This window comes from Synchiropus splendidus, chromosome 1 (genome assembly GCF_027744825.2).
Source record: "Synchiropus splendidus isolate RoL2022-P1 chromosome 1, RoL_Sspl_1.0, whole genome shotgun sequence".
NCBI classification, from domain to species: domain Eukaryota; kingdom Metazoa; phylum Chordata; class Actinopteri; order Syngnathiformes; family Callionymidae; genus Synchiropus; species Synchiropus splendidus.
Genome location: NC_071334.1, coordinates 47,014,112 through 47,034,899, shown reverse-complemented (window position 1 = coordinate 47,034,899; position 20,788 = coordinate 47,014,112). Strand labels below are relative to the sequence as shown.

At 42.6% G+C, this 20,788-nt stretch overlaps 1 protein-coding gene across 1 annotated transcript in view; it reads right to left on the bottom strand.

Annotated features, from left to right (window-relative positions):
* Positions 1-4,147: 4,147 nt before the first annotated feature.
* Positions 4,148-20,788, bottom strand: part of si:dkey-34e4.1 (carboxyl-terminal PDZ ligand of neuronal nitric oxide synthase protein) — a 47,338-nt gene continuing 30,697 nt past the window's right edge. The window contains exons 8-11 of the mRNA XM_053866926.1: positions 19,051-19,212; positions 18,296-18,500; positions 17,637-17,940; positions 4,148-9,071 (exon numbers count right to left, since the gene is read on the bottom strand). Of these exons, the coding sequence (XP_053722901.1) occupies positions 8,582-9,071; positions 17,637-17,940; positions 18,296-18,500; positions 19,051-19,212 (1,161 nt within the window). The 3' untranslated portion in view covers positions 4,148-8,581. The remainder of the gene's footprint in view (positions 9,072-17,636; positions 17,941-18,295; positions 18,501-19,050; positions 19,213-20,788) is intronic.

Genomic DNA, 20,788 nt, shown 5'->3' with positions numbered 1-20,788 from the left:
TACATTGATATAACCTTTTCCCCGGCCCTCCACACACATCTTCTGAATACCATCACCTGGCTCCTCCTCTACTTGTGAAACCTTGCAGCCACACGTCCTTGCTGACAAGCTCATAACCTGCCTCAGTCTGAGCCACCGGCTTTATTGATTATTGACATCCTAACCAACCCGTCACAGAGGGCTCAATGGCTCTGACTCTGACATCCCCCACTGGTTCCCCATAGGCCTTTGTGTGTCACCTTGGCTCAATACTCCCACTGCCCAGGTATCCTCAGACACAATAGGACAGACCTGGGCAAAGTGCGGCCCGGGGGCCATATGTGGCCCTTTGCCTGGGTTTTTGTGGGCCTCATGAGGTCAGGCTAAAACTATACAACTGATAAGTTCATTTTAGCTAGTACTAGTTCAACAGTAAATACAACACATTTATGACCTTTTTTTTTTTTTTCTTTTCGTTTGTCATTTAAGCATTTAACGCAAAATTTGGGGGAAGAAAATTCAAACTATATTTTGAAATAAATTTTCAATTTTATCTTCAATGTTCGGTCCATAGCTTTATTATGATTCCTATTCAAATAAAAGGCATGTAAAATGAAATTTTTATAGCTTTCATGCTATATTTACACTTCTTTATATCCTTGCTTCCATTGAACCTTTTATGGTTCATTTCAAGATCTTTTTCTCGGTCATATTTCATAGTCATCGCCGGTTTTCTTTTGATGATGGCTCCTCTCCTCTGGCTCCCCTCCTTGATATTTGTGTGACCCACACCTCTACACAGTAATTTCTTGTTGCATTTCACAGAGATTCAGAACTATCGTTGTGTCTGTCATTCAATGAAGATTCGAAATCCACATGTTTGAAGTTCACTTTATCCTGTCTGGATTGATTGAACTCCTCCCTCATGGACACATATCATATTACCTGAGCTTCAGGGATGAATTGATGCTGGTGATGCTGAAGCAGCAAGTGTCTCACCCCAGACCAACCTCCCATATCCTTTGCAGCTCTCAATCTCCCGCTTGTCACAGAGTGTACAGACCAACACACGCATCATGCCGTAAACACAGACCCCGACCCAAACTGTGCCACATTGATTTATTTGTTCCGCCCTGGCTGATTCATGTCTTTTCATCTGCCAGCTGGGTTTTCATAGGCTGGGGTGCAGGGGCGAAGGGGGGGTGGTCATCTATTTACCTTCACATGAGACTACAGCGGAGTCACTGTGACTCCCGGTGTCTTCAGGTCGCCTCACGCTGTCTCTGGAAGGAGAGGTGGTTTTGAACTGTATATATTGAATGGTATAGAGAATTGTGTCTTGAGCTTTTTTTCTTTGTATGAGAGGAAAAAACAAAATAAAACAAATCAAGAGGGGTGTTACATGCATATTTCACATTATGACAAAACACCTTTTGATATGATCTACTTCCCCGAGTGGTTTTTGTGTCGCTATGGCTTCAATGTTTTAGTGTGACTTCACAGGCCAAGGTATAGATACAGTACATGGCACCTTGTAGCCCAGAACTAGTGATGGGGAGATGAGGCATCATGAGACAGTATTGTTGGGTCGATGAAGCAGTGTCCTCATTTTCAGAGGCCACTAGATGGCGCTCTTGGTTTAGAAATGATGTGACATTCAGTCGTACTTGTTGTCTGCAAACTCTCCAACTCCAAACACTTTACAGCAGACAGTGCCACCTGGTGGCCTTGGAAAATCAGCACACTGTTTCTTGAAACCTCATGAACCTGTCACTATCCAGACTTTATTTATATATATATATACATATATATATATGTTTCTTGTTTGACAGGAAGTATGGCTCAACTGTAAAAGAAGTAAAACAAGGGAATTAACTCCAGATATCGACTTTCAAAAATACAATAGCCATTAATTTACGGTTATAAATAACCGTCATGTGAACGGCGCTGCATGATATTATGCTGTTGTCGGTGTGCCGGTGAGGCGAGTGGGCAGGATGGACGAGTGTGTCTTCGAGGAAAGACAACACTACAGCAGCTAATGTGGAGCGATGAAAATAGTCCGGTCTAATGATGATTCATGCAGTTACACCTACATGTGCTCCTTTCCTATCTAAAGTGGGATTAAATCGCGTCAATTCATGTTTTTAAAATACATAAAATGATCTCCTGCCTGACAGGTGTTCCCGGAAAGTCATTTCCTGCTCAGCCTGATGGAAGTGTGTCGTCGCTCTAATGAAACAGCTTGTTATCTCTTATCAGCTCAGTGACAGGAAGCAAAGAAAGCGTAACCTCAAACGCAGGATGGAGCCTCCTGAGCTCAGTTCTCTCTCTCTCACTCCAGTAATTCTCATGCACCATATATATATATATGCTTGGCAGGACTTCTGCTGGCCCGCGTTGCTGAGTCCAGCAGGTACCGTCAGTGGAAAAAAAGTCACACAATGCGTCTGAGTCGTGAGTCCATGCTGGGCCCGGCGCCAGCCTGCATGATCGCCAGCAGAAACCCCAGGAAAACTGACATCACAGACTTGAGTGACTCACGGTTTGTATGGAAATAACACTTGGCTGGAGTTGACTGTCAAGTGAGCCTTAAACTGGATTCCTTCCACGCCGCTATCTTCAGTCGCCAGTCTGTATTTCAGTCCAATGTCCAAACTGCTTCAGATTTACTGTAGAGCTAATGAGTTCTCTGATCATGAATCTGCTTTTATCTCCCTCCAGACTTTTGGGAAGTGTGAGCTACCTGCTACACTGGACTCCTTCCAGTCGGCACCTCTATTACCCAACCCCAGCGACGCGTCTCTTCTTTTACTCTTCTCACCGACCCATCAACAGCTGCCCTGCTCCTCTGCCACACACCAACACCTTTGCAGGAGCCAGTGGCATCTGCTGACAGGCACGATCAGTGTCCAGAGTGGAGAAGTCCTGACCGAGCCCTGGTTGCTCAACACCATCCAGACTTTGTTCAATCCACATTTAACTCCAGGCACAAAGAGACCATCCTACACCTGACACCATTTGTCGCGGCGAGGAGAAAACAAACACCTCAAGACCAAACAGTCGTCCGCCGCCTGAAGTTACAAGGGATGACTTGCTGCCCATCACACACTCTCTGCCACAGACGTCCCCTCACACTCTCAGGATCTATATTTAGCTCTGCGGTGTTGCTCAGGTTGTAGATCTCCCAGTGCAAACCAGAGATGCTAGACTGGCCTTTTGGCTCCCAGCGTAAGCTTTGAGTGGAAACCCAGCTTCCCTGCTTTCACATCAGCTTCAACACATCCTCACTTCCAAATAGCGACTATCTTCAAGAGACCTTTGCGTCCCGTGTTGGCGAAGAACTCAGCTGCCAGTGCTGCACATTAGGCTTCCATTTGAAGCACATGTTCTGCAGCACATCCGGATGCCGTGGCCAGCGCAACGTTGTGTAAAAGAATAGTCTTGGGATGGTGCTCTTTTTGCTCTGAGATATACCAAGTGTGTCATAAACATGGTATAGACCATGTTTATAACTTAGAGAAGATAAATTCTGATCATCGCCCCTGCGTGTGACCTACCTGTGTTTGGAATGTTACACTGGGAAGGAAAACCTTTGCATTGAAACACCTGTAACTGTTGGGAAAGGCTTTTTAAGAAGCTGCATCACCTGGGCTTTTGTGGTCAATTTGTGTCAGTGTGCTCAGTGCCTGAGAGAATAGCATGTCGATGGGAATCCACATAAAAGGTAAAAAGTAAGTGCAATATGTATGCGATGTTCTCGTTTTATGTTTTGCATTGCCGTGAAGATACTGGCATAACACAGGGTTTAGCTTTCGGTGTTCGTTGGCCATCAACTGTAAAAGTTGATTTCCATGTTTTCCCTGTATACATTCAAGTGTTTTGTGTGTTAATCTGTGGTTATTAGTTATGTCAAAAGCTGTGTCTAAATGTGTATTGCTTTACTGTAGAACGATAAGTGTGGTGAGCCGTTCTGAGGAGCTCCGGTAGGTGTCAGTCTGGATGTGTTCGCTGTGTGTATGTAATGGTATTGTGGTATTCTCTCTGGTCTTTAGAGAGGAAAATCGACATACCACTACCAGTTTCAAGTTTTGAATTTTTCAATAATAAGAAGATCCTTTTGGATCCATCAGACAAACGCCCACAAGTCTTGGATGCTGTCCGTTCCTTTGTAGCCAACACGCCGATTGTGCCGTCAGCACATGAGACAAAAGTCACTGGAAAAGAGTCGCTGTGTGTGAGAATGATTTGGAAATGAACTAAACTAAGTGAAGGTCCAATGTAGGTGTATTCATAGGACAAAATTAATATTGATCCGGAGCAGTTGATTTTAGTTTCTGGACTCATTTTCACGATGGCATCTTCCTCGTCTCTACACAACCACTTCTACCTGTTCTAACATGAATCCAGCACTAAAATCCGGCTGCAGAACTGAGTGAATATTATGTTTTTATTATGAAAATTAACTGATAAAATATCATTGGAGAGTGCATTTACATAATTCAGCACTTCAAGAATTTAACTGAAAATATTAACTGAAACTAGGAAGAATAAAGTTGGGTGTCTCAAGGGCGATGAGGTGTTGGAGGGCTCCAAGGCGCAGCTCCACCACTTCAGACAACGGAAAATGAACCAATGAATAGATTGGAAAAAAAAAAGGATTCAATAACATTCTGAACAATGCTGTGTACTTTTAGATGAGTAAGATAAATATCTTATGGATGAGTTGCTCCATTTCCGGCATGATGCCGTGTTGCGCGACATAGTCAAGTGTGGCTGATTGACAGGTCGAGGTGAGTTGGAGACACCATCAAAAATATACAAACGGCAAACACTTTTGTTGAAACGACAGAAAAGGAAACTATAGAGTAGCCTCTGTTAAACCTGCAGAAGGGGCTGGACAAAAAAGTTAAGTTTTCTGGAAGCTGAGAATTAATATTTTTCACGTTCTCACACTATACACAAAATTTAAATGTTTTTTTCTGATTCTAACAAAACTTCTAATTTTCAGTTATGTGAATGTGAGCATTGCCTGAATTTCTATGTTATTTTTAATATCAACTGGGGATATTACACTTCCAAACACACATTAAGAATGTGTGTTCAGAGTCATGTGAAACTGTGTTTCACACAGTGAATGATACTTTTATGCTGTTATTTGTTTTCAGTTACATCTATTGAGATGTTTTGTTTTGTTTCATCAACAAGCGACAGGCTGTTTCACATGTTCTAAAAGATTGCTTTTAAAACGTTGATTTCGAGGGTCATTCAATAATGAAAATGAAAACTTCAACTGTGCAGTTTGATCAGTTAAAATGAAAAAAAAAAGCGATTAATAACTAATAAAAACTAGACAGAATCAGAGCTGAACAGCTGAAGATCTTTGATCACTCCAGCAGCCGGACCATTAAGAGCCAACCCAGCTCTATGTGGAACGTGTGTGAAAGCCTGGGAGACTCTCGCCTCTTCGATCAGACTCCTGGCAGGTAGGTGTGATTGATCCCAGATCCACTACAGCCACTGCTCACAGGGGAGGAGAGCATCAGCGGGATCAGCGGATCCGCAGCTTTCAAACACGCTTCATGTCCATTATTCAGGGAACTTGGGAAGGACATGAATTAAACACGGCCAACACGGGATCCTCTGCAGAGATCACCAGACTGCTGCCGATTCCCCGCTCTCATTCCAGCCTTTCACCCAGCCCCTCAGCTGGATCTGCCTCCTCCTACTGTCAACCGAAAGCCAGCCAGCGTCCTGGAACAGTTAGGCTTCCCCTGCCCTACACTTTCATGCAGTCACCTGACATCTTGTTAAGTGTGACGCAGCTGAAACAGCCTTTAAAAAGGCACCTTCCAGACAGTTGGTGACAAGAAACGCCCGGGTTCGCCAGTGCGAGAGCTGAAAATGCCGACTGTGACAACGAGGAGGAGGAGGAGGAATAGTTAACGTCAGTGAATAAAAGGCCAGAGGGATCAGACAAAACAAGGTTGGCTTTTGTGGAGGGCAGTTTCTTGAATGATCCTGATATTTGAAAATTTCAGATCAAGTTCTTGTCATCTAGTAGGAAAGAGATGAGAACGTGTTGAAGGAGAAAAAAAGATTCTGAACTACTTTCCTGAGCAGACGACTTAAGAGCCGCTTATAAAATCCTAGTTATTAAATCAGATTAGAATACCGCCATCTTCTAAAAGTAGTGTTCACTTTTCAAAGCAACTTCAAAGTGGGGTAACTAGCCTCCATCGCAAGAAGTTAATGGAGCCCCGTGAATTCAGTGTAGCTTTCCTGTGAGACTGTTGGGTTATGACCTTTGGGCAGATCCAATTTGAAGTGTGCTCACTTCAACCACAGGGTGTTGACGCTGCCCGCGCACGCACCCGCTTTGCTCAAGTGGTCCCTAAGATAAATATCACAACTGCAAGAAAAAAAACAAAACTGAAGAATGAAGTTGGGACAACAGCGCTACTAAGTACACAAACAAGGCAAGTGAAGTTCAAAGCTCAACTCTGCACTCTTTGTTGAGTATAGAAGTGGATTCCGGAAGAAAAAAAACAAAACAAACGGCACAATTCTCAGTGAGCAAAAACGTCTAATCGTTCTACCACTGGTCTAAAGAGTTTAAACTGGCTGTCTATTAGTCTGTTCTTTGATCACTGTCAACATGTTCAATGCAACATTTGATCATCACTTATGCAAATTATAGTTTACTATTATTATAACAAAAACAAAATTGTGCCCATCTTTTTCAGATGATGTTACAGTCACGGATCACAAGCATCCATGTCTTTGTGTTGGTATTGCTGTTCACCAATATATCCACCAGGGGGAGCAGCCCACAGTCAAACGTTCATGACCACAACAAAATCCCAAACCAACATGGCGACTGTGGAAGACCCATTAATAATGTGCCTCCTGCGCAAAAGAGGAAAACGACGGCAGCGCTGTAGGAGGCAGTGGTCGGTGAGTCCATAAAATATATCGCAGACAGAAGGCTCCGTCTGTACCTGCATGAATGGGCCTCGACTTATTTCAATATCAGAATTCTGTCATTTAGCTCAGAATTTGGGGGAAGTGAACTCCAGATTACAAGACATTAGATTGTGCTCGAGGACGGGCCTCACGCCGAGAAGTAAGTAGGAAAAATAGTTTAAATAATTTTTATGTTCATTTTCATGACCGAAGAGCGGCACCTAGTGGCCTCTGAAAATTAGGACTCTGTTTCATCAACCCTGCAACACTGTTTCATGATACCTCATCTACGCATCACCGGTCCACACAAAGTCAGTCGAGAGATGAACAAATAGAACGTTGCTGCATGGACAAGCACAGACAAAATGAAGTGATATGGAGAACAAACATAGGAGAATGAAATCTGAACTAAGGTGCATACAGAACACAGAGAGTAAGGATGACTGTCCAGTATGAGAGAATGAGAGAGAGAGATTTACAAAAAGGGGTAAACACTGAAATATAACTCCCAACAAACAGAGGCAAAGCACATCTCTCTAAAATTGTCATCTATTTTTATTCACCATGATGCTCCACCCATGTTTATTGCTGTGATAGATTTCCTGTCACCGCCATGTTGGGGAGAGCCTCCATTCCCGGAATCAAATGCTGCGTTGATGGTCATTTCACAGCGGCACCTTCCATCTATCTCCTCGCGCTCCTGCTGCTCTTCATCCCTGCACTGTCACTCTACTTCTTCTAGGCCAGAGTCCACTAACACGCTAGTCCTGCTACAAACCTGCTGCCAAATCCTTCTCTGAAAACAAACTATTGTGTAAGTTCAGTAAAAATACTTTGTAAATAAATACACAAAAGATTAATTGAAGACACATGGTTCCATGATTCATTTGTATTTGATCTGGAACATTATTAAGCGATGCCTGGTGCTGAAGCTATTTATCAGGCTGACATTTGCTCCTCAAACATTTCAGACTATTGTTCAAACTCTCATATGTCAGCTCAAACTAATGGAAAACCTCGACTTCATACATGAGTGTGTACGGTCACTGTGGTCTCATATTAAAGGAACCATCTTTTCTCACCAGTCTCCTCATCACCATTTGAGCGCGTTGCTTGAGAACACGCACGGCAGCACATGGAAAACAACGCCCTGCCTTTGCTACGACCCACTACATTAGCTCTCCTTCTCTTTCGTCTCACGTTCTTGCACCTTCAGTCGGCTCAGGTGCCTCACAGACGGAGAGGCTCTTCTCAACAGGGCGGTGACAAACATCAACATCGGGGTCCAAGCAGCACATGGCAAAGCTCATGATTCTTTAGGAAAAAAAACAACATAGCTTCTGTCACACTCAGATGTTTAGATTTGAAAACCTCAATAAATAATGGAAACTTAAATGCCTGGACCCCGACAGTGTCCGAACACAGATGACTAGCAAAAATAAAATGTGTTCCTCTCGTCACCTTTGACCTCAGTGGTGCAACAGTCACTACATGTCTTTCCACCAGCTACTGTACTTTCTAGAATTCAGTCATGGTTTTTCATTACAAAAATACTAAATCTGTCCGACAGCTAAGCATCTAGATGGCAGAGCACACATCAGTAACTTGTGTTTTCGGGAATGAAGGACGGACATGTTTAACTCCGCTGAGGGACGTTGGCCTCCTCCGAGCTGTTGTCCAGCAGCTCGTCGTCAGAGAAGCTGATGTGTAGGCAGGTGTTGTTCAGCGGTGAGGAGGCGGGGACTCGGGGGTCACCGAGGGTTGAGTTAGAGATGAGCGTCTGGGGTTCACAGAAGCTCCGCTCTTCAGGAGGACTGTCACAGGCTGTCAGGAACGTCCCCCTGTCACCGAAAAGGTCGTCATCGTCCCGTACAGGTGAGAAGAGCGACTTGGTCTCCGAGCGGACCCCGGAGTCCTCGCTGGAGCTGCTCTCCCCGTTGCTGAGCGACTGGAAGTCGGCGGACGACAGCGAGCTGGGAGTGACGTCGGGGAACGAGAGGCTGCTGCTGCGGCTCGCCGCCGCATCATTAGCCGTGACCTCTGACCCCGGAGACAAGGTGCGGCTGGCTCGCTTTCGGTTGAAGGAAGGAGGAGGCGGATCCAGCTTGGGGATGGTGGGATGAGACCTGGGGGAAAGGACAGAGCAGAGGAGTTCATGGTGAAGTCAAAGTAAAGCAAAAGCGCTTCATTTCAATCCCCCGAGGAGCCGCGCGTGAGGCTCTGGATCAGAGACGCCGCCCTCTGAGCAGCTTCCAGTGGACCCCCTGCTGTTACACAACTCACACAGTCGCCCTGGGGGGCAGACCCAGGCGTCGGTGGGGAAAATGAGCCGGAGAGCAAAGAGGTGGTGGTTAAAGAGATGAAGGCACGGCACGCACACACACACACACACACACACACACACACACACACACACACACACACACACACACACACACACACACACACACACACACACACACACACACACACACACACACACACACACACACACACACACACACACACACACACACACACACACACACACACACACACACACACACACACACACACACACACACACACACACAATATCCCCGGTGGACAATGAGGCGACTTTACCTGCTAATGATCACTAACAGTTCCCAGTTGCCCTCGTATCAATGGCTGAATCTCATGACATTAGCATCACCGCATACAAACTTCCTGCCTGATCTTGGCATTTCTCTTTGCGTTTTCCGACCATGAAACAAGCAAAGAATACGCTCCTCAATGGGGGATGATGTAGGGAGCGTGGGCTGGTTCTGTTCAGCTGGTCCAAAAAACAAGCTCCAGTATTGAGAGCTGCACAGGTGCGGATGTCCAGGACTCTACCATATTATACACCTGACAGGACTAGGTTGAAACAAACTGGGGAGAACAAAGCAGAGTTCCAAGTCCTTTTTGCAACAAAACTTGTGTATTAGTAAGGCTCACTATTGATCCTGCCATGAGAAAGGTTTTCAGTTTTGATTCTGTAATCTGACTACATGAGTGGAAAGAAAGTGGGTGTGACTCCCCCACATCTGAGGGAGTCCCTGAGTGTGTAGCACATGCATTTTGGTAAGGGGAACATGCAAGCATAGGACTGACAAGTGTCGTGGCAGGAAGCAGTGCATGCCACTAAAGGACAGGATGAGTCCAGCACCAGTGCTACAGCTGCACACGACATGAATGATAGAGATAGCTTTAAGCAGTTCCAACGCGAGGCATGTAAAAGTGAGGAGAAGAGACCATGCAGGAGCCCATGTGACTCGGATATTGCTAATGAGATTATGAATTAGCAGACCTATTTCCCTGAGTAAATGGAGGATATTAAGGAGTCATTAACGGAGAAATCTCTGGCCCTGACTTCAGCCAGCGGACACCCACACTGCACATGCCCAGAGCCATGCCTGTGCCACACACACACACACGCGCGCGCGCGCGCATGCATGCCTGCCATGAGTAATACTCACACTGAGGGAGAAGAAGAGGAAGAGAAGGATGAGGAGGAGAGGAAGGACAAGCTAGTCAAGTTCCAGGGGTCGAGGGAGAGAGGGTCTGCGAGAGAACGATGGGAGGCATGGGAGAGAATGTTTGAAAAGGCAGATGTGACGTGTGAAAGGATTAGATGAGGAAGAGGATGAGAAGACGCGGCTCCTCACACCTGTGCCGAGAGAAGGTGACAGTCAGAGGAAGGTCTCCGGTGCTTACAGCATGGCCGGATTCATGGCATGGATGATGGAAACAAAACCAGTATTTCATTCAGATGAACAATTAATCGATATTAATATTAGGAATCATCTCTTTCTAAAAGTATGTGAGATACTAATACAAAATAAGATCAAATTGAATACAACGACAAAGAAGCATTCGGATAATGCAACGTTCGTACGTACAGTAGTAATGTGTATTTTGAAAAAAAAAAAAAGAAGAATCAATCATAAGTGTAAACTGAACTAAATATTTAAATATAATAAGAATTCATTGTTAATTGTGCATTTATGGCTCAGTTTTCAAAACATCAAGTTATATTTCTTTTATATTTCAAAGATTAACAGACATAACAATATAGATGCTTTTGTATGAAAAACAGTACACTACATTTCGATCAACTGGTTCAAATTCAAATTGTGCGATTAATTTGCCATTAATTGTGAGTTAACTCAGCTTTAGAGCGATTAATTGAGATAGTAGTTCTTTACTATTATTATTTCTTTATTATTAATTGTGGTACGAGCATTCAGTGATCTTTCAGGTTTATACACTTTATTTGACTTTGGTGTGTGGGGGTTTTTGCAGGGAATATTCCTGCACCCTTACACCTTAGGGTCATTAAGTAATGCGTATCTATATTTCCCTGTAAAATGCAGTGCCTTCGGAAAATATTAACCAACAGTGCATTTGCACAATGAAAACACACACAAAATAAAACAGCAAGTAAAACCAATATTAAATGGCAAAAGAAAGTCAAATATATACTGTAATTTCTAAATATTTCCATATTACCAACAACGTAAAATGCAATGTAAACTAGCCAATATTCAGAAAAATATATATACAAATAAGGCCTGCACTGATCGATTGGCTGGCGGATTAAAGGCTCATGATCAGCTGATCAAATGACAAATATAAGGCAATTTACAGTTATTTATTTGTCTGAATAAGATTCTATTTACATTTATACGTGATGAGAAATGTTATGACTCTTATAAACTTCACATCATTACGTAAAAATGACAAAACAAAGCAGACATTTCTCTATAAAATCATCGACAAACCAGTCAAAATGTCAGTCGCTTGGCAATACATGTCCGTCAAGAAAAATGACAACCAAATTGCAGTTTGCTATGTGCGCACCCACGGAGCAAACCAATGCTAATGGAGTTTATTGTTTTGAATGGATATATGACATCACATTAAAAGAAAAGTGAAAATGAGACTTAAACAGTACAATGAATTAAAGGCATATATTGAATTCTATCCAGTTAACGCATGGAGAGGTTAAATTATTTATCTTCTGAATTATACTTTTTTTTGTGCAAGTATGTCGATAGTTTAGTGGTGCATCATTTTACAGTAGGATCAAGACAAAGAAAAGAAGGAGCATCATTTCTGTGAGCTTGAATTGTGCATTTGGCAGATGCAGTATGAAGCAAATGAAATATTAAAGTCAAAAGGAGACTCGTGGCCTTTTAAAGCGTCTTCACTCGCAGAGAAGGAAACTCTCAGCATCGTTGAAGTGTGTGTGAAACGCGTGGGTCCCACCAGCGAGTAGGTGGATGAATTTAAGCTCACAAGCAAGTGCAAAACAGCCATTAAAGAATCCCAAACCAAGTCCCCGGCAAACATCCACCACTGTCACATCAATCCAGCAGCAAACCCCTTAAAAACAACAGCAGCTGGAGTGTAAATCCACCCTGACAGAACCGGCTCTGTCCGGAAACATCCTCCAATTCCAGTCTCATCGCATTAATGCTATTAAATCACTGACACACGACGATAACCACAATGACGCGAAACAATAAACAGAAGAGGAAAACTGAGGAAGTCATGATCCAGCGATAGCTCGGAAATGTGATCAGGCGACCTTTAACAGCGCACAGAGCACGCGTCTGCGCCTGCTCTCTGCTCTGCTAGCGACAGAAATACAGCTCCAAACACAACCCAGGCTGTATTTCAAAGTCTCAAGTCAGGCTTTTAGATCAGTGTTATTTCTGCCTTATGCTCCTGTACAAGCTCACGGATGGATTTGTTGGATTAAAAAATGAACATACAGGAAACGACTTATGACAGATGATGTGATCTGTGTTTCAGCGACAAGTGGGGCCATGACGGCGTCGACAGCACTTTTCCATTCATCGCTCCCAAACACTGCAAAAGTCTATTTAGCGACTGCAGAGCTTTTAAACTGGATGCCTCACATCTCAAACCATCATTAATAGTTTCACACTTCTCAGCACTTCCTCAAGCGTGTCTGTGTGTGACTCCTGCTCATTTCTACTCCTCTGTTCTAATGAGAGATGGCCAGCCAGAGAGGCTTGCTTCGTTTGTTGGTTAAGTCAGCATGCAAAGCTTGAGACCACAGGTGTGTCACCTCGACCCACCATAAGTCTTTCTTCACCACGAAAGAGATGAGAGATGCTGCACCAGTTTCACTCACCAGCGTTGCAAAGACCCAAAGATACAATGGAGATTAAAGACAGTTTTGAAGAAAACAATGGAAAAAAATATAAATCATGTTTAAACAAAAATTTGATTATTATTATTACTAATAGTATTAGCAGAAATAGTAGTATTAGGAACATTTTCTTGGGTAAATAAAATTTAAAATGCTTGGTTGAATACTGAATAACCAATACGGTTGTTCAGATTTTTCCTTATTTTGCATAAATATTCAAGAACACATTTCAATGAAAGTATATAATTGGATGACTTCATTATTTTTTATATAATATATATATATATATTTATATTTTTTATATTTGAGTCGTTGCTTTCAAATATAAAAAAAATAAAGGTAAATAAAGTCTATAATAGGATAATAATGATGTCGGAATCTATTATGAACAACTATACTCAAAACTCTTCCTGAGAGTAAATATGTATGAAGATAACTTATTAAATGTGCTGTGATTAAAGGAGATTAGGACACAATTCTAAATAAGAATCTACAAAACTACCTTGGTTTACGACATAAATATCAAAATAAACACTGTAAACAAACAAGCTAAAATGTGTCATGGTGACATGAACTGTATCTGTTTGGAAAAGTGGTTATTTTGTATTTGCTATACAACATTTCTTTTCATGGTTATTGGGTTGGCAAGTACGCCTCCTCTTCATGGTTAATAATTTCTCATTTTTTCTCCTCTTCCCTCACAACATACTGCAGTGGGAAAATATAGCGCGGATAAAAAAAGGTGCATATGAATTCTACCCGTCAGATTCTTTATAAGTAGCAGGTGTAGTAATAAGAATTATTTACACTTCTATTTTTAATAGGTGGGCAGGCGGACGCATTCGTCTGCTCCGCCGAATATAAAATCAGGCTGTAAATATTGATTCACCGGAGAAATCTGGAAAACAAAAGCAAATGGAAGCAATAAAGTTCAGCATGTCGGCGGTGTCTGTTCCAGAGGAGGAGATAACGGCTGAGCTAGATGATGAATATACATCTTTATTTCGCTTGATAGACGTTTACATCGTAAAGTCTGCTTCGATTGTAATTGGTTTTATTTCCAGACGATGATCAGGATGAGCAGAGATAATGTGTTTTTGTCATCCACAGACGTCTCTTGGAGAGACCAGATCATGAGCTCACAAAAGTCTGGATGATGTCCTCTAGAACTGGATCCAGTCTGGGACTGAGGCAAACTTTCACATTCATTGTTTTGTTCACCATTAATGTATTTCTAATTTATCACTGGTTAATGCTTAGAGCAAACCCCAGTCATTTCAGAGTCACGTTTGGATGTCCACATGCTTCTGTGGATTCCTTTTGTGCACTCTGGTTTCCTCCCACAGGCCAAGACAAAGAGGTTAATTGATGCATAGGCGTGCCTCGGTGCGACTCCGGGTCTCTATACATGCACCGCGTGGCACCTTCTTGCCTCAAGCATTTGGGCGAAGCCCCACAACTTATTAGAAAGACATTTTGACACGTGTTACATACAGTACAAAGCAGCTATACACAGACATACACACAAACATGGGCTGAGTTCCAAGTTGTGACACTACATGTACATGTATGGGTCCATGAGCACAACAAGTCGACCTCAACACTCGGACACGTGACCACATTGTTCTAAGGAAACTTCAGTGGTCAGTTAAGATGCACTTTTTATAGAGTATAAGCAAATATAAATAGTAAACATCTATTCGTTTCCCCATTTTTGGTTAACTACTCCTGATGATTTCCACTTGTCAGTCAAAGTAGTACTACATCCAAGAACGCACTCAGCTATATTTGCCTTGGAAAAGCACCACCACGGCAAATTAAAACCAACAGGAACTGTTTGAACACAAACCACTTTAGACTGCAGCAAGAAACCCTTGTGATCACTCATTTGGAAACGAACACTTGAGCCAAATTCTCATGAACATAAAATGCCACTGGGGTTGGAGCCCATTGTTAAACTTTACGATTAAAAACAGATGATGTCACAATGGAGGGGAGAGGGCCGGATGCCAATAAAGAGAGGGGCAGCAGAATTTTTAAAGCAGCTGCTCTTTATAAGCTGGAAGAGAGCGACTGAAGGACAAAAGGTGACAGAAATTTGTCAAATGCAGCAGATGCTTAAGTGCTGACTACATACATCATCTCTTTGCCATAATTCAGAGCTTTTTTTTTTCCCAAAAACGTAAAACGTTCCATTGAGTTAGGAGGGAACATTGTTGTGCTCATAGCAAACATTTTGCTGACCCTCTGTGTGTGTGTGTGTGTGTGTGTGTGTGTGTGTGTGTGTGTGTGTGTGTGTGTGTGTGTGTGTGTGTGTGTGTGTGTGTGTGTGTGTGTGTGAGTACACGCAGACGCATCGATTCACTCAGATAACCCGCAGGTTCTTGCGCCCCAGTTCATGACTGGCTTGAATTGCATCTGCTGATGAAAGAAACATGCAGGTGCTTTCATGCCATCCAGCCAATCAACAGACTTCATTTTTTATGCTGCCAGATATTAAACTTTGATGGATTCCCTGACACTGACATAAGCACATAGTTACTGCAGTGGCTGTCTATTATACGTCAACAGGCAACTACATCTATCAATCACAATGTAAAATCACAACGTAAAAACTGATGTAAAACCTAAAGCAGCACTATACGACAAGCAAAGTCGAAGAGGAGAAGACAATTTTTTTATAAGGAATGACTCGTGTAGTTACATCTTACTGACAGAATGCAGGCTTTATGTTTGGCCATGTCGCTCTCGTCTCATCCAGAATGAAAGATCATTTTAAGGTCAAAACAGTTGCACCCTTCGATTCCTTCGCCAAACGTTATATGAAATAGGAGTGATCAAAATTAGGCTAAGCGCATGTGGGATATTTCAACACATATTTGATGTTCCTACAAATAAAACAAAGCTTGTTTACACCCTGAAATAACACACTAATGTCTTTTAATTTGAGATTATCATTCAATACTCATTGCAAAATAGGACATTGAAAGTATTAAACCAACCAGCAGGGGGCAGTCTTTTAAAATACTTTTTTTCTATACTGCAGTTAACACACCACCTAAGCCTGAAGCACAAAGGTTTATAGAAGCCTCTGAAGAGTGTTGAAGAAGCCGCCCGTCACACTCAGGATTGAAACCTCATCAAAAAGTAATAGCGGCCCATATACCATCCATATTCAGGGTGAGGTCTGCTGGTGTCGCTGCCGCACGCGTGCCTGAGCATTTGAGTCTCTGTGAATTAAGACTCAGCGAGACCCTTTCCTCATAAACGCTGCCCTCTACAGCGCTCTTTTCACTCCCGACAGCTACTTTAGCAGCAAAATGAGTCCATTTACAAAAACACACACTGAGATGGAAGCTGATGGATTATCTGCATTTTCCATGGCTTTTGGTTATTCCTTCTGTTCAGGCGCGGACCTGATCCCCAATTTTATTTTGTCTCAGCCGAAGCCTTTCTTCTCGCTGTTGTTCACTAATCCTCTGATTACAGTCACACTTTCATTAGCTGCCGGCCGCATTCTGCTGACATCAGCTGTTCCATGCTAATAACACTAAAAGCTACCGCCAATGTCGCCCCGTGTGTGTCTGTGTGTGTGAGGGAGGCAGCTTCAAACACACACTGGCAGACAACACAAAAGCTTGGTCTGCCAGTGTGTGAGCACTTTAATGACAAGTGTGTTTTCTAACACACTTGTCACATGAGTGTACAGCCACTTTGGCCTATAGCAACGGCACGGTGCTCGCACAATGACCACATTGCTGAAAGGTAAATAGTCTCTGAAGAGTCCAGTCACTGAATGAGTTGTTGTATCTGGGCATAAGGAGATGCGGTCTGAATGAGGGCCTCGCAGCAACATAGACAGCGCCCTCGTGTGGTTGGATGTAGCATTGCAGCCGGTATCTGCCTACAGACGCATCATTCACACAACTTTATTCTCTCAGTATTATTGGATTGTTTCCCCTATTGCTGTCCTCATGGGAAAAACAGACCAATTTCTATGTTTCTTCTTTGTTCTTCGTTGGAAACACTCTTTAACTTGCCTATACTACACTACATTGCATTGCTAGTCGATTTCTTTTAATGCAAATAAGTAGCCTGTGACCAGCATGTATTTCAGTGCTTAAAAAAAAAAATCTTAATTTCACTAACTTAAACTTGAATTACGATCATAAGACTTTGGTATAAAAGCCAATATTCAGTAATACAACGTTTTTGAGACAGAATTTATGCAACTCAATTAGAGATGAAAACCCTTTAACCTAACAGTAAATATCTGTGATTTAAATTCACATTATTAGTAAATAAAGATCACACTTGCAGTGACGGAACATCATATTAGAGCTCTAGTGACTTCTGTAACTGAAGGGTTTAAGTATTCCATTTGAGCGGACACTTCCCCATTCTGGACTGGTTCAGTCGAACACTTTGGTTAAAAATCTGAAGATCAACACTGATTCTCATTTGCAACAATTCAAAGTGGGAAAATGAGAAATACTTCAAGTCTTACTTGTCATCCAAGTTGATTGAGTTTCTTGGTGTGAACAGGGCCACCTGCCCGGCCTCCTTGGGGTCGGCCATCCCGTTGGCTCGGATAAAAGGGTCCAGGTCCCCATTGATGGTCTTGGTGTTGTTCTCCAGGTTGAGCAGGTTGAGGTAGGACTCTGCAGAGTCCACCTGGCTCGGGGAGATGATTCTGGACTGGAGGGGCCATGCTGGCGTGGAGGTAATGATCTCCGCCTGGTACTGCTTCTTCAGGTTCAGATGAAGAGCGTTGATGGTGGTAACTAAACTGCTTGTTGATTGCGGTGTATCTGCAAAGAGTTAAATAAAACCATATCATATCATTATATCATCTCTTAATGATATCAAGTTTCCCTTCCCCATGACAGAAGGGATTAATTCCTCACGTTTTTTCATAATGCTAATAGTTCATAATATTTTTTTTCATAATAATCTACATGTCAAGTTTATGCCGAACACGTAGGCCGAGCTGCATTTAGCTGTATTTATTCTCTTATTTGGACTATGGTACATGTGTCCCTATTTCAGAATTCAGTTAAGCACAGGACACTCACATTATGAAAACCTGTGGTTGCAACACAACAGATTGGGATGATGTCAAAAGAGAATATGAACCCGATCTGAAATCTCTCCTCTGTCACTTACCGTCAAGATTAGTTTGAGGTTCCTGCTGCGTTTCTCCAGACAGTGAGGTCTTTGGGGATCGACCCTCCAGCTCTTTCAGCTGCTGCACCAGCAGGGCCAAGTGCTGCAGCAGGTCGCGGTTCTGCAGCAGCAGCTGGTGGACTCGAGCCTGCGCCTCCATACGAGCTGCCGTTTCCGCAGCCATCTGATCTTTCAGCAGCTGCACCTGCAGAGCAAAACCACATGGGTTGTTTACATGACAAAGCTGTTTAATCCCTTATTAATAATGAATGATGACGAAATATATCGTTAAACAATCGTGTGCTTGTTTTTAAACACGCGCTGCTTCACCCGCTATCACAATGACGCTGCTGCCACCAAGTGGACAACATGAGAAAAGTTGGCCTCACTGCAATTGTGCATAAAGGTAACACAGAACAGCAAAAATAATCCAAGCCTCGTCCAATTGCCTACTTCAATTTTGGAAAAATTTTGGATTTTTCCGTCAGTATCAAACAAATGAATGAATCACAAAATAATTTAGTAACAATCACAGGAGCAACCTGGAAGCTATTTGGGATTCTGCCTCCTTTATTCACACACAGATCGAAAGCAATGTTTTGGGGATTTGAAGTAACACGTCATGAGTAATCGACTTCTGTTCACACCTACAAACACACTGGGCTTGAATAGAAACACAGAATATCCATACATGTCTTGTGTTGACACTGAACATCTTGATACACAACCACGGAGTGACACTTGCACCGACTCACCTGTGCAACTGCCACCTGCGTGTGCTGCTGTTGCTGCTGCAGCTGATGCTGGAGCAGCTGTAGGTAATGCTGCGACGCCAGAGGGGTAAGAGACGGAGAGCAGGGGCTGGCGGGACTCATACCCTGGGACTTCACGGTGAAGACGGACCGCCCGTCACAGTCCTGCCACACAAGAAGGAACCCGTGTTATCCTCCTGAAAGGCTTCACTCGACGATGAAGGATAATAAAAAGTGTGTCCCTCTCATGTGCCTCAAAAGCTGCAAGAGCCGAGCCAATTCCCTAATCTGCTCTCTAATAGAAACTATTTTTGGACACTATGGAGTGAAATGTCACAAAGCAGCTTGAAAGGAACCTCCCAGACACCAGGATCATTGCTTGACTTTTTGGCAGTTTGTGACTGAGTGAGAGTAATTTCTCAGCCCATTTTCACACTGCTTCATTTTCTTCTCTAGTCAAGTGCCCTGATATTTTTGGATTCATTGTGACTCCTGCACATGCTGTCAGGGCGGGTGTGGCCTGGTAGACAGAGAACACAATAAGAGAAACTGAAGGAATACAACATGTAACGACAGATTATTGCACAAACTTTATATTATCGGGTTTCATTCTGGGTGTAATACTCATATTGACCCCCAGAGGGTAGTTGCAAACTAGATTTCGTCTTTCCTGCGGCGTTACTACAGTGACTCTGCAAGCTACTGATGTAGTTCAGATTTAGGTCATAAACTATCAGCTACTGAACAGAAAGAGTTGGAAAATAAGTTCAAGTGGGTGACAGTCAGGGAGCTGTGACATACAGTGACGTTGAAAACCTGGGAGGTCAACCATATACAAGTTTCTAGTTTCTGTTTGAAGGACCCAAAGGCAATGTGGCGGGTTGGGAACCGTAAAAGGACGCAATACTGGTGTCTAGAATTTAACGGTCTGGTGAGCTTACCAGTTCTGTGGCTCAAATAGACCAGACATCTCTAAATTTAAGTTTATGAATTCAAAATGTGGTTAACCATACCTGAAAAAAGGGAGATCATTCGCAACAAGGGTGGCGCACACTTTAAGCCGCAAATGACACCTATATAAATAATAATATAATATAAACATATATATATTATTATACATGTTATATAATGAAGATCAAGATTACAGGCAGGTCAGAAATGGTGTCACACTATCTGAGCGATATTAAATACATCCATAACACTTTCATGCAGAGTATATGAACACATAATGACACCGACATCTGAACTGAATTTAATGCTTATTTTTAGTATAATCTGAAGTAGTTCAATTTATTTAATTCAAATGAGACAAATATTGTATGAATAAATAAATTAATAATATAAAAAGAAGAATGCTGACATAACCTTTTTAAATTTTATGACTTATTTTTAAGTAAAGTACTTCAAGAGAAGATACGAAGATAAAAGCGTATTTTTATGATCAAAAGGTAATTTTAACATAAATAGAAATTGACTAATGCCATTTACTTATGTCCTTACGACCGAATAGTTACAGTCTAATAGGTCCCATTGAAACCTTTCATTAGAACATTTATTTAATTTTGTTTCACCTCAGTAGAGGTGGCTGGAAGACCAAGAGAGACGAGTGATGAACTGACTTTGAAAGCACAGTGTATTTGTCTTTTTGTCTTCATTGATGTCATCGTCTCATCTCCACGCTCTTCTGCACTCAGCTATTTTGCTCCTCCTCACTTATCTCGCGGGAGCAGATGCACATGAA